General features: G+C 30.5%; 2 protein-coding genes across 2 annotated transcripts; one reads left to right on the plus strand and one right to left on the minus strand.

Moving 5' to 3' along the window:
* Positions 1–1,697: 1,697 nt before the first annotated feature.
* On the plus strand, positions 1,698–8,249 carry LOC108457657 (uncharacterized). The gene is made up of 18 exons (XM_017756716.2): positions 1,698–2,105; positions 2,185–2,278; positions 2,387–2,495; positions 2,580–2,618; positions 2,760–2,843; positions 2,955–3,016; positions 3,249–3,351; positions 4,002–4,142; positions 4,603–4,671; positions 4,746–4,802; positions 4,883–5,134; positions 5,669–5,746; positions 5,825–5,899; positions 5,982–6,092; positions 6,522–6,592; positions 6,936–7,124; positions 7,278–7,371; positions 7,577–8,249. The coding sequence occupies exons 1-18, from the start codon at positions 2,045–2,047 to the stop codon at positions 7,880–7,882; spliced, it is 1,995 nt and encodes a 664-aa protein (XP_017612205.1). The 5' UTR covers positions 1,698–2,044; the 3' UTR covers positions 7,883–8,249.
* Positions 8,250–17,371: 9,122 nt separating this feature from the next.
* LOC108458443 (LIM domain-containing protein WLIM1-like) lies at positions 17,372–20,169 on the minus strand. The gene is made up of 5 exons (XM_017757840.2): positions 19,699–20,169; positions 18,873–18,969; positions 18,739–18,782; positions 18,549–18,632; positions 17,372–17,871 (listed from the first exon to the last, which is right to left on the minus strand). Exons 1-5 carry the CDS (start codon positions 19,834–19,836, stop codon positions 17,608–17,610), a joined length of 627 nt encoding a protein of 208 aa, XP_017613329.1. The 5' UTR covers positions 19,837–20,169; the 3' UTR covers positions 17,372–17,607.
* Between the last annotated feature and the right edge of the window lie 4,046 nt (positions 20,170–24,215).

Below are 24,215 nucleotides of genomic sequence, written 5' to 3' on the forward strand. Positions count from 1 at the left end.
CAGACGGATAATCTAGAAGTGATCAGGGCCTTGAATATAGAAGATAATGTGGATTCTGGTTTTACCTTACTTAGAAGAATCAAATGAATGTTGCGAGTTGATGTCTAGTGGGAAATCCAGTATGTGCTTAGAGAGTGCAATTTAATTGCTCACCAATTGGCGAAGATCAGTCTTCCTTGGCAGACTCCCCTTCAGATTTTTGAAGTACCTCCTGACGTGGTGGTTACAACTATTCAACAAGATAAAGCTTTTAGTGGCTCTTAGTTCCTCTTAAGTTTGTTGTTCTAAATACGTGTTGTTTTTTCACCAAATAAAAAATAAAAAAATTTAAGTGTTTAGCATTTCTATCAAAAAGTACTTTTGAGAAATAAAATGTCCATTTTAGACATGTTCTTATCAAATAACAAATATGCATTTAAATAATATTTAAATTAATTAATATTATTATATTTTAGTAAGAATATAAAAAATTATTATAACTTGTTAATATTTTAATATATGAAATATAAATTTTAAATATTTTCAAGCAATAAATATTAATTATTTATAAAATTTAATTAGAATATATAAAATATATTTTAAATATTTAAATATAAACATTAAACATTTGTAATTAGTATTTTAAAAATATTTTTTAATTAATGATTTTAACACATTTGTAATTAAGCACCAATAAAAAAATAGAAAGTACCATGTTATTAGAGGAGTCAAAAGGTAATTAAGCACCAAAAGTGCTTTTGGAAGAGAAAAAATTAAAATTTTTAGCTTCTCCTTTTCAGAAGTACTTTTGAAAAATTTTAGCCAAAAGCAGCTTGTTTAGCACATCTTTTTCTTTTAAAAGTGCTTTTGGAGTCAGAAACACTTTTTTTAAGAACTACTAAACAAGCTCTTAAGCATCGTTGGGTGACTTGGAATGAATGAAAAAAAAAAATTCTTCCTAATTTTCCATATTTCTTATCAAACACACTAATAAAAAGAAAAAGTAGAGTATTTTTTAAAGGTTAAATTTTGTTATTAGTCTCTATACATTATGCGTAAGTTGCGAGTTTTATTTTATACTTTAATTTGATTATTTTTATTCCTTATACTTTTTCAAATTTTTAAAATTTCAATTATGACTTAACAATAGCTTTTTCACGCGATTAAATTTGTTGAGTTATACTATTTTCAAAATCTTATGTAACAAACATATTATCACATGTGTAATACTATATTAACTTGCTATTTCTACACAATAGTCACAGAAAGCCCATGTTATTTCAGTTAATTTATTTAGCGGTTATTATCTCAGTAAGGATTTAAATTTCAAAATTCGAAATGCATAGGGACTGAAAATAATCAAATTGAAGAATATGGACTAAATTCACAACTTTAAGGGCTAGTAGTAGATTTTGACCTAGCAAATTCAACTATTAGGGTTTTATTCAAGACGAAAATTTTAAAATTCAAAAAGTAAAAATATTAAATTTGATCGATTTGAAAAATATAAGGACTAAAATTAACCAAAATTGAATACAAGACTAAATCTACAACTTATTCATAATACAATGATTAATACCAAATTTTGATTTTTTTAAAATTAAATACAGAAGAACATAGGGATTGAGAGCAAAGTTAGACCCTGAAAATAATTCTATGCACAGTTAAGATAACACATAAAAATAATGTTATTGAATCCCATATATTGACCTGATGGTCAGGGTATTCACAGCTTCAAGTGTGATTTGGGTTTAAATCATGTAAGTCATGTTGCTGTTAGGGCTTTAACTGTAATTCAACAAGAAAACATAAAAAACAATGTTATTTGACAGGTAGGGATGAATTTGTTAATAATTACAAATCGGGTATTCCTTAGCGTAAAAAAAAAAAAACAGAAAAAATACAAAAACTACAGAGAGATTCGAAAAAGATATGGCTTCTTACGAAATATAGTTTATTCTTGAATTTCCCCTTCTTATCACGTTATCACTCGATTTCTATTCAATCCGTAAGAAAAACCCTAATTTTCAGCTTTCCTCCTGGATTTCCTTATACCTGAGGAAAGATGGGGACGAGCTTAAACGACAACGAATCATTACTTGCTCGCATCAAACAGTTAGAACATGGTACAACATTCTTTTAATTTATGCTATTGTTGTTGTTTTGCCCCATTTATTTATTTATATTTGAATTTGTGGTTTGTAGAGCGTGACGAATTGCGTAAAGATATAGAGCAATTGTGTATGCAACAAGCTGGGCCAAGCTATCTTGGTGTGGCCACTAGAATGCATTTTCAGAGGTTTAATTTTTATTTTTATCTCGATATTTGATTGATAAATTCATTGTTTTGTTTCTTTTTCCTTTTTTTTTTCTGGGTTTGTTTATCGAAAAATTAATGCCCTATTAGGACAGCTGGATTAGAGCAGGAGATTGAGAATTTGAGAAAGGAATTAGCTGCTTGTGTCCGGAATAACCAAAATCTTCAAGAGGAGCTTTGTGAAGCTTATCGAATTAAAGTCTGTTTTTCTTTGTCGTTCTCAGTTATTTTATTTTGCCTTAACCTCTTGTACGAGTTAATGTGATTGCTTTCTTGTTTACAGACTCAGCTGGCTGATCTACATCGTGAGGAGGCTGCTAAGGTATTTCCTTTGTTTCTCTCATTGTGTGCAGTTTTCGTTTTTGTGCTATTATGTTGCTTCATTTGTGTTTTAGTGAATGAATGGAATTCCAGCTTGAGTTTTTCATTTGTCTCACTAATTTGTTTCTGTTTCTTTATCCAGAATGTGGAAGCTGAGAAGCAGGTTAAGTTTTTCCAAGGTTGTGTGGCAGCTGCTTTTGCTGAACGGGATCATTCAATATTGGAGGTTCTTCCCATAATTAGTTTAAGCTTAATGCGTTTGTGATTGGCCTCTTGTTATTGTATACTATTTTATAAATGTTCCCTGAGTTTCAAGATTCTACATGGATGGTAACAGGCTGAGAAGGCTAAGGAAAAGGAGGAGCTTATGGCTCAGAAGTTTAATGAGTTTCAGTCAAGGTATTCTTATATCTTTCTAGGAATCACTCACTTTTGGGTTTGGGGAGATTGCTGCCACTATTGTTGCTTTCTGTTTCATGTATGGTGGTGGGCTTTTGGAAGGAAAAATTTCGAATGTTAAGAACATATATATGAACTCTAGAAATTATTTTATTTAAAATTTAAATTTCAGATTTGATCCAAATTGATTGAATTCTTTCATTTGGATAATGTTTGAACATTTGTAATACAGGATAGAAGAGCTTGCATCAAATTGTCTTGAACAGAGCAGATGTAATGATGCACTGCAAATTGATCTTGCTAAACAGAAAGAGGAAAATGAAACTTTAACGAAGGTAACAGTTAGAATTCTTTATGTTCTTATCTTGAGCTGATTTCTTAACTAAGATTTGTGCCGTCTTGAATTAATATTATTGTATACGTTACATAGTGATTTTGTTGGTATTGATACCAAATATGGTTGATAACCTACGTTGAACCTGTCTCCATGCTGTCCAGAAGATGTGATTTAGGTTGAATAGATTAGATTACAGATCATTTTACTCTATTTTGGTTCTTGAGAATTGATCTGTTTGCTTGGAACTACAATAATTGCTTGTATTCTCTTTATGGATTGAAAATTATCTTTTTAAAAGTTTTCTCCTAATACGAGGGGGGGGGGGGAAGAGACAAGAAAATAAAAGAAGAATCCTAATAAGAAGCAATGCCTCCCGGAATAGTGCCACATGCACCTTGTCATTTTTTGTTACGGATCACAGCCTGCTTCACATATTACCTTGATAGTTCCTACCGCTAGCATTATTATTGCTTTACTAGTTAATCTATTTACCATTTAGCCTTTTTCTTCAAACGAAAACTGAATGGCTTTATTTCAGGGTCGCACTGTCTTTTACATGATCTTTATTTGCTGTTTTTCTTTGTTCCTTTAACTTTATTACTTTAAAAGGGCTTACACATTTTCTTACCTTTTGTAAATTTGGGACAGGTTATCAACAAGTTTTATGAGATCAGGCAAGGAACTATTGGGGAAGTAGAGGATGCTAGTTTGGATGATAAATGTGCTTGTCTTTTACATGATCCTGGAGAAATGTGGAGTTTTAATGATTCTTCCACCGCTAAATACATTGTGAGTTCCATTAAATTCTAAATGTTTCCCTATTAGGTTTTGCAGTGACCTTATTGTAAATAATTTAAATTAACATTAAATAATGTCTTTTCTTAGTTCCCCCCTCCCCCATTTTTTGATATCTAGTATTTCCTTGTTACTTTGGACTATTAATGCTATGGACTAAGGTGCCTAGATATCTATGATTTTTTAAACTCCAAAATTAAACGTTAGAATCCAGTATATTGGCTTTGTTTTGTTTTTTCCTGCTTATGTTGTTAAAATAGATCAATTGAATACTAGATCCAATGCGCATGTTCTACATCACGTTTCCATATAATGTTAATTAAACTTGTCCTTGGCTGCCAAGACTAATATGGTGAGAGGCTTCGAAAAATTTTCAGATTTAAATAAAAATTTAAACTTTCTTTAGATTGAATTTTATTTCAACCTGCAACTTGAATAACTTTTCCTCAGACAGAGTTCATTGGAAGAAGAGCTGGAAAGAGTAAGGAGCTCTGTCGATGATCTTCGAAACAAGTTGCGAGTGGTATGAATTTGTTTGAGGTTCAAAGGCTTGCTTTACATGTTTCATATTGATAAAAATTGATTATTGATATATAGGGTTTGGAGATTGAAAATCATTTGAAGAAAAAAGTTCGTGGATTGGAAAGAAAGAAAGTGAGTCGTTACAGCCTTGACGTTTTCCTTTTTAGTTTCTTTTCTATGGTTAAATCCTTGACCTTATGAATTTTATGCAGATTGCTTCAGACAAAATGATTTTGGACAGGGTCACAGAACTACGCCATTATCATTCTGAGCACAAGATTCAAATTATGAATTTACTTGATATGGAAAAATCACATATCAAAAGATTTGTTGAGCTAGTTGAAGAAAAAATTAGGCAATTTGATGCAAGAGGGCAAAATGTGCACTGTGTCCTCAAACCAGATGAATATGAGCATGTAGATGTACATCTAAGTACTGATGCTGAAGCCGAGTTGGTATCTAAGGTTTGTTACTTAGAGATTAATTGCTTGTTTGTTCTCTCTCTCATTGTTGCATTTATGTCAAAACCTAGTGCTATCTTTTTCTCAGGGCTTTGAATGATGCAGTTTTTTTTTTGAAAGAAACATCCTGAGCTGCTTATGAGTTATAGAAAGATAAATTGATTGATATTTATTTTTGGTTTGAGTATTTTTTTTATGTTTTCTTTTGGTGTTTTATTTTGAGTATTGACTTTGTTGTCTTTTGAAGCTAAAGTATTTGGTTTTGGAAGTTCTAATTTTTCAGGAATAGCAACTGCAGACTGACAGAAAAAAAAACTTTTCTCACTAACGTTTTTTGAATAAAGTTACATGAACCTGTTATGTTAAAACCCATATTTTAACTTTGACAAATTTTGACCAACTAAAAACCATTCATATTTATAGTATTTACTAAGGGCGCGTCTAGATGTAAGGATGCTGGCTGTGGTTATTATTTCACTGTCATTGTACCATGTAGTTTCAAGTTGTGATTTCTACTTACATCTGTCATATTTGTAGGGGGATATGCTGAATTTAAATATTGCTGAGACTAAAGTTCATGCCGCAGAAGCCCTTGCACAGGCATTGCAAGAAAAGGTTTTAGACGTATCTTCTGTCTATAGTCTGGTTTCTGGTAATTTGTACATTTCTATTTATATCCATCATATTTTGTAGAGGGATGTGCTGGATAATATTGCTGAGAGTAAAGGTGATGCCTCAGAAGCCCTTGCACAGGCATTGCAGGAAAAGGTTTCAGACGATTCTTCTGTCTATAGACTGGTTTCTGGTAATTTATACATTTTGTTTTCTCATCCTTTAAATCTTCTGTCAGGTGGCAGCACTGTTACTTTTATCACAGCAGGAAGAAAGACATTTACTGGAGAAAAATATTAATGCAGCTCTCCAGAAAAAAGTAGATGAGCTTCAGAGAAATTTGCTTCAAGTAACTTTCTCAGTTCAACTTCGGATTGATTCACATTTTATTTTCCATAGTCATTTGTTACAGCACATAAATGAATGATCATACTTTGCCTGAACTAACATTTAGTGTGTGACTTTGCTTAGAGGCCTTAATACTACGGACTAGATTTATTAGGTCTATTTGGTTCAAGTCCATGGGACCTTTTAGAAAAAAAGAATGATGAGCTTCAAGAAATACTATCTGTTGAAGACTTGGAGGATTTTGTTACATTTCCTTGTTGTATGGGAACAACAAGCCTCCTCATTTGGTCTTCAGCATTGATCTTTAGTTTGAATTACTGTTATTTACAGCATACACTTTGTCCCTACTTGGTTGTTAAATGGCTTCTATCTTTAGTTGCATTGTACCCTTTGCTTCAAAATGAACTTTTAAGAAATTTGTTGAACTCAGGTTACCAATGAAAAGGTGAAGGCTCTCTTGGAGTTGGCACAATTTAAACGGAAATATCAGTTATTGCAAGAGTAAGATTGTCTTCTTTGTTTCATAATACTGTTATGTTGTTATTATTATCTTATTATACATTTATGTTCTCGTGAGTAGCTCCAAGTTGGATAGTCATTATATCAGGCTGCCCTTATCATGAATAAATGAATGATTTAGATTAGGAATGGATTTGTCAAGCTTTTTTTCTGACAAATGATCATTTCTCAACAATTCAGGATAGGCAAAATCCTCTTCTAGTTGTCCTTTCTTTATTCACATATCTGGAGAAATTAACTTTGTCCCTCTTTTTTCTTGGTTTCTTAAAGTTCTAGCATCTTATCTCTGAGCAACATATTTCTTAGAAGGTGACGCTTTGTGCAGGAAAATCAATAATGAGGTGAAGCAAGGGAATGTTTTGGCTGAAGTTGCTGACAGAAGAATTGCTACTTATGAAAGAGATGGAAAGCTAAAGAGTCTGCTAAAGAAAACATATTTGAGACGTTGGGTTGGTGCACTAGATACTGGAGGAAATGAAGCTGAAGCTTCGCCAAATAGCATGGATTTCGTTAGGTATCAGTAAATATCATGGATATTTGAATTGCATGGCATGCAACATCTGATTCTAAGATAGGTTGTTCTTATGCATGCAAATTATAAAGTGATTTCTTCTACTTGTATAATGGATACTTGACACGGATTATGTTATTACTATTCTTCTTCTAGAATGAGAATTGAGAATGCTACACTCAAGGAGAGCATGGAAAGTATGGACCACCTGACTTCTACACTTCATAGATTGCGTCTTTCACTTCTTAAGGTAATCTTTCAGCGTTTCTTCATGCATACAAACATAGTATCAAGAATGTTAAAGGCTTGCTGTTTCTTTGCTACGGACTTGGGTGGAATGTTATGCCGATATATTATAGATGGATGATTTGAAGCTAAGTTGTATTCGGCTGTTATATCTTTCTTATTTCTTGTTTGAATCATATGACAAATAACAGTTTTATTCGGTTTTCTAGGTAACAGAGTCGATAAATTCTAAAGATATTGATACTAATGCATCAGAACTTGATGAGATCATTACTGAGGCAAAACTTGTGAAGACAGCGCTAGGCAGCTCCCTGCCCATTAGTTGGTCAGCTGAGGGAGATGGTGAATCTATTGGAGAAAGAATAGACACTGAGACAGGCGATATGTTTGAGGATTCTGGTGGTCAGAAAATAGATTCAGTTACTGCAGCAGGGTTTGAGATGCTGGATCTGCTAATACTTGCTGCTCAGGTATTAAAGGGAAAAAACCAAACCTGCTCTTTAACCACACCCTGATATTATTCTGGTACCTGCTCACTCTCGATTTCAACTTCTACATACATACATGCGGTCCAAACTGTTTGTATTGAACAATTAGGAATTGTTGAAGAAAAAAAGTTCTCGGTTTCCCTCACTGCAGCCTGCAGGCAGGTAAGAAAAGCTAAATTTGTGCAAAATGGGGGATAATGATGGGAGGAATTACATGGCTGTGTCAACAGTTATCTTTTTTATTTTAATTACTACATTACAATGTAAAAAGGGTGTTGTCAACATATTAAAAAAAAGGGGGGGGTGTTTGAGCAGTATCTCCCCATCTACCATATATCTTTTGTAATTAACCTTTTTCTTTCCCTAATATACAGTGATATGTTTGTTGTGTTAAGACCTTAGCCTTTGCCTTGTCTTGAAGCTAAATATGCACATGCACCTATATGATGGTTTAACTAATAGTATAGGGACTCAATAATGTTTCATCTGTTTCAAAACTTTATCAGACAATATCAGATATTTAATAAATGCAAAAATAATGTAATAAGTAAAGCATATTTGAATACAATTATTTCATGTTTAAGTTTTAAACATATTTAATATTTTGTGGTACATGAGATGCCTATACTGACTACCAGCTACATTGTTGAATTAACACTCGCAGGTTTTACTTTTACAACCCCAAAATCTGTGGGTCCACAAACATGACATCCCATAAACTACATGTAAAGATGGTTTTAGTTGGAAAATTCTACCGTGTGCTAAAAAGGAATTTGTTCTCATAGCATTAGAAATTTTAGTATTGATATATTAGAAATTTTTGGTATGCATTTTTCTTTCCAAGTGTACAAATTTTGTAACTTTTGTTCCACTCTAATATCTATTTTTATTAAACAATTTTTAAGTAAACTATAAAAATAATTATTTTTATTTGCCTCAGATTATATTTTAGTCACTTATATTTGAAATGTTATGTTTTAGTCACTTACGCTATCGTTTTGTTATGAATTGGTCACTCTACTGTTAAATTTCGTTATTTCCCTAATGGTGGTCCTAAATGCTAACTTGGATGTCTTACGTGGCAGTCCTAATTAAATATATTTAATTAAAAACCTATTTTCATCCCAACAACTAGACATCCAAGTTGGCTTTTAAAACTCATTTGGGCTGCCATGTAGGACTGCCGTTAGGGATGTAGTGGAGCTTAACGATAGAGTGACCATTTTGTAACAAAACGATAACGTAAGCGACTAAAACGTAACATTTCAAACATAAGTGACTAAAATGTAATTTAAGACAAGCAAAAGTGACTATTTTTGTAGTTCACATATTTTTTAATATTTTATATTTTAATAATAAAATGGATCATCGTATTGGTTTATACAAATTATAAACATTTATTTGTTCAGTTTAAGCAAAGGATATAGGGAAAATAAATCTACCGGTTGATACAAGATGTGTTGATGAAAATTACGACAAGTTTATACTATGGTGGTGTTGAGAGCTACTAGTAGTGTTCATGGAGAGCTTAGATTGGATGGAGTTGATATAAGAAGAGAGCCTTGAAGACTTTTTGGTGATGGGAGGATCTTATATAGAGAGACAAGTATGGAGGGCATCATTAGGATGCTATAGACTTCAAAGTGAGGTGGTAAATAGTCTTAACATGGAGTTATAACAATAGTTCCTAATTGAGAGGAATATTATAAAATGATTTTTGTCAAGAGGATGTTTCTATCTTTTGTTTATGGTGATATTTATATTCTATTATAGCCTCGACTATTTGAAAAGAAAAAAACTTTTTGAGCCTATTAAAAGAATCTTGCCAAACCTGTAGAAGTAAAAGTAGATACATGCAGAGGTGATTCTGACGAAGCAGGCTTGAAGAGACAAAATGAGATGCCTTGAAAGCAAATTTGGCAAAGTGAGCCTAAAGAGGTAAAATAAGACATTTAGAGATGAATCTGGTAAAGCAGACTTAAAAGAGGCAAAATGAGATGCCTCAGAGGTGAAGTTGCGAAGCAAGCTTGAAAAGACAAAAAAAGACGCCTAAGAGGTGAATTTGGTGATATGTGCTTAAAGTTGCAAAATAAGACGTATAGGAGATGAATTTAGCGAAACAGACTTGAAGAGACAAAATGTGTAATAGCCCAAAATTGGGTCTAGTTGGAACAGAGGTTTCAGGACCACAAAATCTGAGATAAAAATAATTATTTTATGATTATTTTGAGGTCTATGATATGATTGCATGATTGTGTGAAAATTTCGTGAAGAAATTCTATGCATAAAGTGCTCAATTTGAAGTTAGGGACTAAATTGAATAAGTTGCAAAACTTGCATTCTAGAAGTTTCTAGTATGAAATTGCTTTGAAATATTAATTATGAGGTCTTAAATAGCAATTTGACCAATTTCTAAGTGATGGACAAAAATTGGACATGGATGGAATTTTTGAAAGTTTAGTAAGGAAGGGCATTTTGGTCATTTGGTAATTAAAAGAAATAAAAAGGAAAAATAAAGCCAAAATTTACTCATCTTTTTCATGGAGGCCGAAATTAGCATGGGGGAAACCATGGCTAGGGTTTTCAAGCTTTCCAAGCTCAATAGTAAGTTTGTTCTAACCCCGTTTTTCAAGTTCTTTACGTTTTTGGAATCCCGGTAATTTGATTAAGCTTATTATAGTAATAATTTAAGCTAGGGTTCATATTTGGAAAAATACCCATAGGTTAAATGTGTTTATTTTGTTGTTTTATGATAGAATATGAGGTTTTAAATTATGTTAGACAACTTGTGCTACTCGGTTTTGAGTGAAAACGAGTAAAAGGGCTTAATCGGTAAAAATACCTAATAGTCATAAGTATATGCTAGAGTGAGAATTTGATGTTGCCATAGAAGGGAAAAGTGATCAGAATGTCATAAAACATAAGAATAAGGGATGAAGTTTAATTCCCGAGCCTAGGGGCAAAAGTATAAATATGCAAAAGTTTAGGGGCAAAATTATAATTTTTCCAAAGTTTGAGTTAAGGACTGTTTTGAATAGTACATTAATTAAATAAGTAAAATATGATGTTTTAGATCCCGGAAAATGAGATTTGAACCTAGAATGAGAGAAAAATCGAAAATTTGGAAAGTTGGTAAAATGATCGTTTTAGTATCGAGGTAAGTTCATATGTATAATAAGCATTAATTTATGCATGTTTCAATGTAAAATTGATATATTTATTAGAATTTCCGAGGTGTTGAAAGTATGTAAGTTGGTATGATAATAATACAGCAATAATGTTGTTATTTATATTTGAAAGTTAAATTTAGTGAATTAATTGAATTATGTTAAATTAAATGATTATGGTGCCAAGTTTATGAATTGATTTAAAAATATGTCTATGGTACATGAAGTGCATTGAATTATCATACATAAATGTGATTTCTATGATTATGGATATTATGGGAAATTGTAAGTTCATATGATTTTTAATAAGGCAATGTGTAATTTAATGTTATTGCCTTGATATTAAATGAGATGTAAGTTTATATGTAAGTAATACATCAATATTACTTGTATTATGATATTTTATAATAATAATATTGGAAATATGTTTGTGGATAATTACTTGATTGGTGAAATTGTTGGAAAAGAGAGAAATCCGGTTGAACCTTCGGAAAGATTGGATGATCAGATAGTATGTAGCTAGGTCACATGTATGGTGCTGGCGCACATCATGTGTACAAGAGAGCTACAAGACATTATGATGTAGCTAGGTCGCATGGGTGATACTATGTGTACACCATGTAGACAAGAGAGCTACGGGATATATGTAGCTAGGTCGCATGCGTGGCTCCAGGTGAAGGACACCATGTAGACAAGAGAGCTACGAGATAAATTGGCTAGGTCATATGGGTGGTACTGAGTGTTCACCATGTGTACAAGAGAGCCGAACTCTATGATGGGTGGAGCTATGTGCTGAAACCACCAAGTATTGAGGATTGATCCGAAGTGTTCAACGGGAGACTCTCTATGTATTGCTTTGTGAGTTTTGTGATGAATAAGTGCATGAACTTGGTTATGTGAATGATGTGTTCATTAAGTGACCAGGATGTGGTAAGATTATAAACAAGTAAGTTATACATGAGGATGATTTTATGGTGACCTTGTGATCATGGGCCTATACTTGTGATGTATGAAATGTGGTGAAAATGATTTGTGATATGTATGTTAAAATGAGGTTAATACAAAGAAAGAGTGAATTAGCAATAAAACTGCTTTTGGACAAGATAAAGAACGTGATTTTGAAAAATCACCAAAAATAGTAAAAATTGAATCGAGACTGAGTGAGATATTAAATTAAAGCTTAATGAGTCTATTTTCATATAAAAGAAACAGACAAGAAAAGGAGTTCTATATTTTGATATATTTATGTTTTTGTGAGACTGGTTCAGAATGATTTCTAACTTTGGAAAATCACAAAAATTTGGATAAAAATAATTAGAGGCTTAAAATTATATTTTTAAAATCCTAATGAGTCTATTTTCAATATAAATCAACAAGAACATTATCCGATTTCTTTATTGTGAGATAATTAATTTTTAGTGAAGAGAGGTCAGAACTGTCAGAATGTGAAACAGGGGAAATTTTAATGAATAAACTGTACTAATTGGCTAAACCAAAATTTATGAAAATTTTATGGTGCAAAGATATGTGAGTCTAGTTTCAGGGGAAATTTACGGATCTTAATTTGGAGCTCTGTAGCTCGAATTATAAATAAGTAAGTGACTATGACTGGTGTGGACAGTTTGATGTGAGCATTTATTAGTAAATTGTGAAATTGTACTTACAAGAATGCTACATACATTAAGGATGTGGAATGGAGAGGAGGATGAGGAAAATAAATATATGTGGAATACATGGAAACTATGGTATATGAAATATTGTTATAATGAAATAAATGATATGTGTTTATAAGAAAAGAAAGAGAATGATATGTATCATGACATGTATATATATATATATATATATATATATATGACTAGTCTCAATGTAATGCTTGTAGGGTATGGAGTTGAATTAAAATGTTTTAGGTAAACATGTTATTTATGATCTGAATTATGGTATTTTATAAAGATATGATCTAGTTTTAAATATGAATGCTTGATGATTAAGTCAAGATATTTGGTAAGATGATAATCTTGGTATAAATGTATAAGTGGTACTATAATAAACAAGGTAAAATGAGTATGAGAGACACATGTATGATGATATACAAATGCTATGTTTGTGGTTTAATTGAGAATATTTAATCATTAAATGAATACCATGTTATATGCTTTTGATTTTGTATAAGTGTGTAAGAGATTAAGGTTGACCAAAGCTTGGAAAATAGCCTAGGTATATTCCACACAGGCAGAGACATTGACCATGTGTCTCACCGTGTATGGAACATGACTTTGGGACACGGGCGTGTGGAGCCTTAAAGCATGAAATTTCCAAGATTTTCGTAAGTTCTCGGTTTAGTCCCGAACCCTTTCTAAAGTATGTTTTGGGCTTCGTAGACTCAAATAAGGGACTATGTGTAAGTGAATAAACGTTTTTAAATATGAATGAAATTTTATGGTTCGTATTTTAGTTTAATGTTTGTATGTTTGTCTGGTAACGTCTCGTACCTTATCCTGGCCTCGGGTACGGGTAAGGGGTGTTACAAAATGTTTGGTCATACACTGTAAATTTAAAGCTCAATAGAATACTTTATGATTTGGGAGAATTGGTTTGTATCCAAGGGGGAAACGTACCCTACTACTTGACTTTAGGATTTTTTTTCGACATCTTTTTTTAAGGTATCAAGAGGATAATTTATTTCTCTTTAACATTGGGATTCTTTTCCTGTTATCCCTTTTAAGGCATCAAGAGGGGTTGTATCTCTCTCATTGGCATTGAAATTTTTTATCACATCTTTTTTAGGGCATTAAGGGGGACTATACCTCAAACTTTTGCATCGAGAACCCTCATGCAAGGGTGGAGGTAAGGGAGTAGGCAGTGCCCTTTGCCCCCCACCCCAACCCCCAACATGATAAATTTGCCCCTTAGCCCCTTTAAAATTTATGAAACTACAAATAAATATAATGATAAAATTATACCTTGGTCTCCTCAAAAATTTATTATTCAATTCTAGTCCCCTTAAATAATATTCTAGCTTTTTCCCTACCTTCAAGATTATGCATAAGTGATGTAGGGTAAGAATATCAAAATAAGTCTCCTTAAAAGAGCCTCAAGGACATGGGCTAATGACAAATAATAGTTAACATCTTTTGTGAATGACAATGGAGTACCTTAGAATCATAATACCTAATTTACGTTATCTACAGGTTGTTTTGGTGTGGTTTCCATCAATTTTTCATTTCTTCGAGTGAATCTCGATTAGCTTTTAAGACTTCATCATTTTATTAAAAGTAGCTTTTCTAGCATACAATTGGGATATTAACAACCTTTTCTCTTGGCACATGTGCTTAATAGTGGATAAGCATTAATATAATAAATAATAACTTGAGTTTCAACACATGGTTGTTGCGTGTCCCTAGTATGCAAGGGTTGCTTCTAGTAGTAAGCACTTAATGTGTAGAGCGTGACTTTGTAGGTAACCTCTTAGTAGCAAGGTGACCCCTTTTTGTGGCACGAGGGTGACCCCTTAATGAGAGGGGGAGGCTCCTTTTTAACAAACTCTTCTAGCTACTCTCTTTTCTATTTAACTAACTCTTGTAGTTAGTTTCCTTTTAGCAATCTCTGGCTATTTTACTCAAATAACCCCAAAAAAATAATTATTTACGTAAATGATCCTAGTTAAAAAACAATCACCTAAATGAGCTGGAATAAACAGTGAAATTGGACTATGGGGACTAGATGGCCGGCACCACTTTTTTATTAAAAAATAATTTTTGGGATTTTGGACACTAGATGGCCGGCACCCATATTTTTTTTTTCAAATTGTATCATATTGGTATATATTTATACCAGTATTTTTTTTAAAAAAATTGAGTGCTGACACACTGATGGTCGACACCCCTTTATCTGATTAAAAAAAGATATTTTGGGCATGTCAAGTGTTGGCCAATAAAGGCCCATGCTGACCCAACAAAAAGGGATGGGAATATTGCAACATTAACCCCTCCACTTTTTCCCATCTTTTTTATTTTCCAAATTTGATTACAAATATTACATTTTAAAATAATATTGGACTACTTATCATGTTGTAATTAGTATTGCATCATTCATATTATTATTAAATTTAAAAATAAATTTAAATTTAATATGCACAATTAAATTAGATTTTTTCCATAAAATTAGGACCTACTTTAATTATTTTCATCTTTTATAATAATTCAAAAAACTAATTTTAAAATAAAATAATCAATAATCTAGCAATGTTTATTTGAATTATTAAAAGATGAAAATCATTAAAGCATATTCTAATTTTATGGAAAAAATCTAATTTAATTGTGCATATTAAAGTTAAATTTAATAATAATGTGAATGATGCAATAATAATTAATAACATAATAAGTATTTCAATATTATTTTAAAATATAAAATTTTTAATCTAATTTGGGAAATAAAATATGAGAAAACGAAGAAGGGTTAATATCGTAATATTCCCATCCCCTTTTGTTTGGTTAGCATGGGCCTTTGTTGGCCGGCACCTGGCATGCTTAAAATATCTTTTTTTTTTAATCAGAGAAAGGGGTGTCAACTATGAGTATGTTAGCACCAAAAAAAATATTTTTTTATCTAATAAAGAGGTGTCGGCCATCAGTGTGCCAACACCCTAATTTTTTTAAATACTTGTATAAATATATACCAGTATGATACAGTTTGAAAAAAATATATGGATGCCAGCCATCTGTGCTTAAAACCCCAACATTTTTTTAACAAAAAAAATAGTGGTGCAGGCCATCTAATCCCATAATCAAATTTTACTATTCATTTTAGGTTATTTAAATAATTATTTTTTAACTAAAATCATTTACGTAAATAAATTTTTTTTGGAGTGATATGAGTAAAATAATCTCAAAGTCTTCTGCCTAGTTCTCTATTTTTGCTAACTCTTCTAGCTAGTCCCTTTTAGCTAACTCTTCTAGTTAACTCTCATTTTAACTAGCTGTTTTGGTTTTTTTTTTTTTTCCTAATTAACCACGTTTTAGTTCACTCTTCTGACAGGGCACTTTTTTTGGCGAACTGTTTTGACTAGTTCTTTTTCCTTTTAGTTCATCCTACCCAAGTCTTTATATTTTACCTTATATCTTCTAGAATTTCATGGTTTTGCATGTTAGAAAAACTTTTGTTTGGTAGAGAAATAACTTCTTTTTTTGGTTCTCATAGACAATATCAATTGTTGATACAAAATTTGGTGATGAATGTTGCTAGTGATTCACACTATAGTGATGTTAAAAGCCACTAGCAATGTTTATGAAGATTGGGTGAGTTGAGAGATTTGGGTAGGATATTGATATAAGAAGAGTCTTTTAAGCCATTTTAGTAATAATTAAGATGGGATATATAGGACCTTTAACTAGGGTAAGCCTTTAATGGGAAAAAGGAGGGGAGCTTGACATGCATAGGTTTCCATTGAATAATGTCCTACCACAAAAGGTGGCTGTAGAGGTATAAAGTACTTCGTTAGGATATGATAGATGATACGTTTAAGTTAGTGAAGATATAACAAGTCTCTTTGCTTTTAAATTTTTTTTTTTATATCATTTAAGTATAATTGCTACATACACAACTAAATTATCATACACGTTAAACTTGTAGATCAATCCTCACGTCTCGGAGATGGATTAAATATTTTTAACCAATGAGTTTAATGTTGGGTGTGCTTTCAGAATTTAGTTTATATTCTTGTATAATCAAAATTAAAGTTAAACTGTTAATATTATAAATAAATTTTCGTTAAATTTAAAAATTAAAGTATAAGAGCATAATTAAATTATAAATTAATAATATTCTCTTTTCATGAATCTTTGTTCATTTATGCTAAAATAAATATTTGGTTTTTAGTTTATATAAATTTCTTTTAGAATAAAAAATTATCAATACTCTAAAAAGTAAAATTACAAATTTAAGGTTGAATGATATTCACCTTGGTGAGATTAAAAATAATAGTGATAGTATAATTAATGACTGCAACGATAAGATTAAACATACAAAGATATTACCGTTTTTGTGTGTTACTAAAACATTGATAAATTTCAAAGTATAATTGCCCACGTGATCTCCATATCTTAGACGGTCATAAGTTCGACCCATGCTTTCAGTTTTCCACACCACTATAAATTTCCACCATGTGTCGATTATTCATTAGTGTGGAGGCACTCTTAAAGTTCTCTTTAGAGTCAAGTGACAAAATTTTTTAAAATAAATCGGTTATTGAGTGACATTACGTTATCAAACACGAAAAAACCGAAACTAATGCAAACAAATGTCAATGTTTTAATCAAAGCCACATAATAAACCAATGCTGGAAACACAGACAGACAATGAAAGAATCTTTATTTTTCAAAAGCTGAATCCACTTGGAACATATCACCTTCAATCCCATCTTTGAAAGTGGGAAATTTATGTAACATATTATGAACCAAGAATAATATCCGGATCAAAGAAAAAAATAAAAATAAAAAGAACCCCATTGCAGAAAATCAACACAGCAATGACATTGGATCGTTTTACAAAGTTTTTTCATTGAAGCAGTAGTGATGCACACTAAGATCATTACGACTCAGTTGCAATCTCCGTGGTTGTGGTTGTTGTTGATGTTGCAGCAGGGGAAGGAACCTTACTGGCGGCGGTGGCGGCTTGTTTCTCTCGTTCGGTCTCGAGCTGGCTGTAGTTTCCTTTCTCCTTGAAGAGTTGGATATGGTGATGTTTGCAGTAGAGTTTACCTTCATGTGCTATATAGTTTGATGGGCTAATGGTACACCCTCCATGGGTACACTTGAAGCAGCTCTTGTGGTATATTGTCCCATTCACAGTAACCTTCAAACAAAGACAATAATGAATAATATTCGAATAGCCCGAGAATCGCTGGAGGTCGAGACAATAAAATTGAAAAGCTTTTAATGGCCAATGCTAAAAAGAATTTATTAAAATAATTTAAATTAAAATTTTAACTCTTGAGAGAGGTAAAAAATGCAGTTTTTTCTATTTAACAGAGAAGCCAGAAAGGATTAAACTGAATTATAAATATTTAAGAGGGACTAAAATTGAAAATTTACTATTTAACCAAGGCCCGTCTACAATGGGTGTAATCATAGTGGCAAGCTTGAGTTCTACTTATATATTAATCCCTGACCCTCAAAACAATCATTTAACTCAAGTTCAAGCTTTGATTAAGCTCATTTATCAATTTTCATATAAAAAATCAATTAAGTTCATTTATAAGCAAACTCTCTCTATATAATAAGGGTAAAAATATAATTTTATAATAAAAAAGTATACCAAAAGGTAAAGTTCAATTAGGCTTGTAAGTTGTTCAAATCGAGTATTACAATGCTCAAATTCAACTCGATTAGTAGATAAAGTTCAACTCTACAATTACCAAATCGAACTCGAATAATATGTGACCATCAGTATCAGACACGAGTGATTGAGTATGTGTCAAAGAGTACTAAAAAGATCAAAGAAGTATTAGAGTAAAATAGGTTAATACTTACCCTCTCAATTGGATACGCAGTCTTTGAACAGGCGGCACATTTTTCTCTGGTGCCACCAAACGAGTTCATCACTTTCAGTGCACTCTGTTGGATCAAATTCAGTACAAAATCAATAGCAAAACAAAAAGTAAATCTTATATCATGATGAAAAATAAAACATACATACATACAGTTAGTTTTGAAGAATTACCTCACTATCGATTTGTCTTTCAGGTCTGACAACCTTTGGTGTTCCTGAAAGAATATTGAAAAGAAATATATTATATATATAGCAGATTGTTTGATAGAGTGAAACATTATTAAATAAATAGAGAAATAAAATACCTTCAAAACTCTTGTCAAGACTGCCAGTTCTCTTGAAGAGTTGATCATAGTGTGGCCTGCAGTATAGCACCCCTTCAAATGAGTTGTAGTTGCTAAGCTGCACAATTTTTAAAATAAAATTAAAATGATAAATAAAATGATTTCTTGAAGATTTACCATATTAATGTACTCAGTATATATATATATATAAACAGTGGTGGAGTCAGAATGTCAAGGAAGAAAGTTAAAATCTTATATATACAAAAGGAAAAATTAAAAAAATTTTAAACTTTGAGGAAGCCTACTTATATTTTTGGGAGGGCCATAAAATATTTACTAAAGATTAAATTTGGGATGCCATTGCCCCTTGAGCCTCTACTTGATTCCGCCATTATATACAAAGTTAATTTTGTAAACTAAAAAAAAATTTAAATTGAATTATTATTTTTCATAGGGTCAAATATATATATATATATATATATTTCATTTAATAAAGAATTAAAAAAGGAATAATTTAAAGAATAGGTAAATTAATTCATATACATTAAGATAAAAAGTAAACTATTAAAAACTTCATTCATTTCTAGTGTTTAACAATTCAAATAGATGAAAATTTTAATAGAAAGAACCAATTTGATCTTTGATTTAATGTATATAGACTAATTTACCTATTTTTGAGTAGAGAAGACAAAATGTAATTTAAATCTTAATATATAGGCCTTCATGGTATTTTTACCAATTTATGATCAAACATTTTGAAATCAGTTAATGAAAATTTCATTTTTGAGAGATCAAAATATAATTATATCATATATCAATTCTAGTGATTAGAAAAAGAAAGAAATACCTTGAGGGTACCCTTGCAATGGTGGCAACGGAAGCAAGCCTTATGAAAAACCCTATTATCAGCCGTCAACTTATCCACCAAATAAACAGTCTTGTTGCATGCATTGCATTTTTGTTGAGTTCCTTGGAATGTCGCCATTTTTTATTTCTTTTTCAACACAGATCACCCAAATTTTTAGTTTCTTTTTGTGGAAGAGCCCCAAAAAGATCAGCAAGGCAGGAAAAAAAGAGTGAACCCAGTCGTTTTGAATTGATTTTCTCAAAACCCAAATCTTTCACTCTTTTCTTCCTTTGCCTTTCCGATCTGATTTCAACGATTTGCTCCTCTGCTTCCAAGCTTTAAATCCTGTTTATTAATGGCTGTGAAAAATGCAGGGGTGACCAAAAATATTGTGGACCGTAGTGAATTCAGGGCAAAAATTATAGGAATATACAGATGATTTTGATATTTTAAGGAAAAATGATCTCACTTTTCCTACTTTAGCTATCATTTTTGTCCGGTTTTAAAGGAATTACCCTCTACCTTCCAACTTTGTTTTCATTATTTTTTACATTTCATTCTGTTATTTTCTTTTGGTCTAATTTTGTTTCCCGTCCTTGTACTCTTAGAACTTTTAAAATTTAGTCCTTCTGCTTTCGAAATTGGGGGAGGGAATGACGACAACAGGATTGGGTGCCAAACACGAGCCTTAATCATGGCTCCCTTATTTTATTGTTGGCCAGCCTAATTGCTTTTTAACTTTAAGAATTTAATTCACCTATTATCCTATTTAAGAATTAATCAAGATTTTCAAAATGGATCGATGGTGAAACTAGAAATTAAATAAATTATTGAAAAAATAAAATAATTAAAAATAATTAAAAATAGAGCAATTGGCAAATTAACTGGTCTAACCTTTCTCTTCAAGTAGATATTTTGACAATTTCTCGATCTAACCAGAGGTCGGTCCAGTCTAATTTAAACAATATTGCTATTAACTGAACTTTTGTTAAGTTTTAATGTGCATTATCGATGAGACTTTAGTTTTTAAATTAGTATTTAAACGAAACACATTTGAATTTAATGAAAATCAATTAACAATGCTATTGATTAAACTTTAATCATCAAAATCTAATGTTTCCTTTAAAGGTTAGTTATATATAAAAGTAAAAGGATTAAATTTCAAGAGTCTGAAGAATAAAGAAAAAAATAGAAAAAAATTACGTTGAAAAAAAATGGAGAAAAGAGGAAAACAGAGGAAGAAGAAGAAGAGAATGGAAAATAAAGCAAAAAGGAAAGTTAAAAAAAAACATAAAAGAAAAAAAATTAAATTGTTCAAAATGAAAAAAATGTAGGGACCAATTGTATAAATTAACCTAAAATTTTTATTTGAAATGATGATTTAACTTACCACATCATCTTACCATTACACCGTTAACGGCAATTAACAACTCAGTGACTAAAAGATTACAATGCAATAACGTAAATAACTAAAATGTAACATTTCAAATATAAGTGACTAAAATACAACCCGATGTAAACAAAAATGACAATTTTAATAGTTTACCCTAAAAGTAAAGGGATTAAATTTCAAGAATCCGAAGAATATGCATTAAACCTTTTTCTTTTGGTCAAAGTTTATCAAATGTATTGTATGATGTGTTTTCGATGGATTTAATCCCTCTCTTATAATTTGATTATTTCTAATCTCTTTACTTTTTTCGAAAAGTGTATTTTCAATCTTAAGTTCTATTTTTTTACCATTAATTCCTTAAATAATTTTATGTATTCTTGGTGTCTTTTAGGAATAAATATTAAAGCGCACATGAATTTTGAATCAATATGTAATATTATACATTAACTTTGATTTCGTGCAATTTCATATATGAAATTTTAATTTGATTCAATTTCTAAAATAATTAACATCATTATCGATCTAACATAATTTTATGTATACATATTTCCTAAATAAATAATTATATTTATCTAATATAAAAATAAAATTAGTATATTTATTTAAATGTATGTAATTAAATTAAAATCAAAATACAATGTATATAATAGAATCACAATCAAAGTTGCATATATAAATTGTACAAAGTTAAAATTTATGTATCAAATTACATATTAAATCAAAGTTTATATATAATTTTGAGATTTCTCTCGATTTTGTACCATTTGATAAATATTATATTTTTTCCTTTTATATTTTTAAATATGCAAAAAAATATTTAATTTGTATGAGAACGAGAGTGTATATATCATGTCATCATTAATCTTTAAAAAAATCATGTCAAATTATTTGATAGAATTAATAAAAATAAGCTCATCTCAACTCTCAAATACTAAGAACACGTACCTCGAAAAATATAGATTAGAAATGATCAAATTATAATAAATATACTAAATTAACTAAAAACACATAGTACAAGGACCTTATGTAACATTTGACCCTTTCCCCAAGAAAAAATGATCCCATAGGAAAGTTTTGGCTATAACTGAAATTGAGTTGTAAAATGATGGTTTGAGGATAAGAATTTAACATTGATGAAATTAGTTATAATTGACAGTTCATTAACTAACTAAATTTTTGTTCACAATTTATCTTCACTGTATAGATAATATTTTAGAGAATTGTAGCAATTTGATTCTAGATTAGTCAAATAGGAGAAATTATTTTATAGATCCTTTCCACTATATTATTTATAGTCTCTTTTCAATTATTTAATAATATTTTAGTATTTTTTCATATTATTAACACATAATTTTAGTAATTTTTTTATCACGAACCTTAAACCCAGAACTCTGAACCCCAAACTTAGGGTTTGAGGTTCAAGGTCTGGGTTTGGGGTTTAAGATTCAAGGTTTTGGGATTCGAGTTCATGGTTTAAGGTAAAAAAATTACCAAAATTATGTGCCGATGATATGGAAAAAATTATTGAGATGTCATAAAATAATTGGAAAAGGATTATAGATGATGTGGTGGGAAGGATCTATAAAATAATTTATTGTTAAAAGGGTTTTTATTTCTAATTACAGACACTTTTACGTATAAAAAATTAAGATAAAATAATTCAAACAAAAATATCAAAACTATTTTTCCCCAAAGTAGAAAAGTTTATATGAAGGGCAAAGGCGAAATTAAATTATGTATTTTTATATGAGTTAAAATTTTATTATTTTAATAATTTATATATTTTTAATTTTAAAAATTAAATCAAAATTTTATTTATTTTGAGATCAAAGTACAATTTTTTCATTTTAAGAGAGTCACAACTAGTTCCCTGATGTGCCCCTAATTTATATCAAAATTGGTAACTCACTTTATGATTGAACTCAGATTCAAAATAAAAATTAATAAAATAAATAAATTTGATTAACTCAAGTTCAAATCAAAATAAAAAAATTTATATATATAAATTTAATTAAAATTCAAAATTATCAAATATTCAAATATTCAAATACTCAAATTTTATCTATTTTATAGCTTGAGCTAGAATTTGATTGGATGATTAAGTCAAATTTGTTTTTATTTTCAATCAATAATTGTGGAGTATGCCTCGTATTCCGGTCAAATTAAGACACAAACAGAGAGCGATATCGCAACGAGGAGCCATGTGACATTGAGATGACACGATAAGGGATGCGGCGACGTGGAATGCAATTTTCAAGGTTTTCTTCTTCCAGTCAAATCCTGATTAGTCCTAGTTGAACTCTGATTAGTGCAGACTATTTGACCTATGAATTTAGTCTGTAAATAAACCATTTTCTACCTTAGAAAGACTAATCCATAACACATTTAAGTATTAGCTTTTACAAGTTTCTAGGGAATTTTGTGTTTATATTTTTGAGTATTCTTATTTTTAAGTTTCGAGGTTTAATTTTTATCTCCATCTTTGTACTATTTGTTTTTGCCGATTTAACAAAATTATATTTGTCCATAATTTTTTATCCTCTTCGATGAGATTTTTTCACGTAAAATTTGTATATTGAATCTTTTCAATTTCTTCACTATTTTTCTTATTCGTTGTTTATAAATATTTATACCCAACACTAATCATAAATGCCAGTGAAGTTGCATGTTTAAGTAATGAAATTTGATTAAACTAAAGTGGAAAAAGAGAGTTGGAAACTAATGTTTGATGATAATGTTTTAGCTAAGATTTTATTTTGATTTTAATAAATTATTAAAGCATTTGCTTTAGGCTCAAAGGAGGTGATGGAGCTTAGGTTCTTTTAGTATAAGAAATTAATCATGAAAAGGCCTTCCCACCTGGAGATTCCTTGTTGCTTTTGCTTTTGATTTTCTTTTAACTTATTGATTATTTTAATTTAATTTAAGATAATATATCATGATTAAGAGCACTTCAAGGTGTTCATATATTGGTCCACTATCACATCATTTCATTATCTTCCTGCAAAGATTTTTATTTATTTCTTTATAAATTTACTATAGGACTCAAAGGTCTGGGCTTTTACAGTTTGGTAACTAATGACTAATCACCTCTAATGACTAGTAAAATAATAATAATAAAATC

Source organism: Gossypium arboreum, chromosome 4 (assembly GCF_025698485.1).
Source record: "Gossypium arboreum isolate Shixiya-1 chromosome 4, ASM2569848v2, whole genome shotgun sequence".
Lineage (NCBI taxonomy): Eukaryota > Viridiplantae > Streptophyta > Magnoliopsida > Malvales > Malvaceae > Gossypium > Gossypium arboreum.

Excerpts from the sequence above, each read along its gene's own strand:
- LOC108457657 (XM_017756716.2), top strand. The coding sequence starts at position 2,045 with ATGGGGACGAGCTTAAACGACAACGAATCATTACTTGCTCGCATCAAA. Across the intron at positions 2,496-2,579 it reads GTGAAGCTTATCGAATTAAA|ACTCAGCTGGCTGATCTACA; the intron begins GTCTGTTTTTCT and ends TCTTGTTTACAG. Across the intron at positions 2,844-2,954 it reads GGGATCATTCAATATTGGAG|GCTGAGAAGGCTAAGGAAAA; the intron begins GTTCTTCCCATA and ends GGATGGTAACAG.
- LOC108458443 (XM_017757840.2), bottom strand. The coding sequence starts at position 19,836 with ATGGCGACATTCCAAGGAACTCAACAAAAATGCAATGCATGCAACAAG. Across the intron at positions 18,970-19,698 it reads ATTGCAAGGGTACCCTCAAG|CTTAGCAACTACAACTCATT; the intron begins GTATTTCTTTCT and ends AAAATTGTGCAG. Across the intron at positions 18,633-18,738 it reads AAAGACAAATCGATAGTGAG|AGTGCACTGAAAGTGATGAA; the intron begins GTAATTCTTCAA and ends TTGATCCAACAG.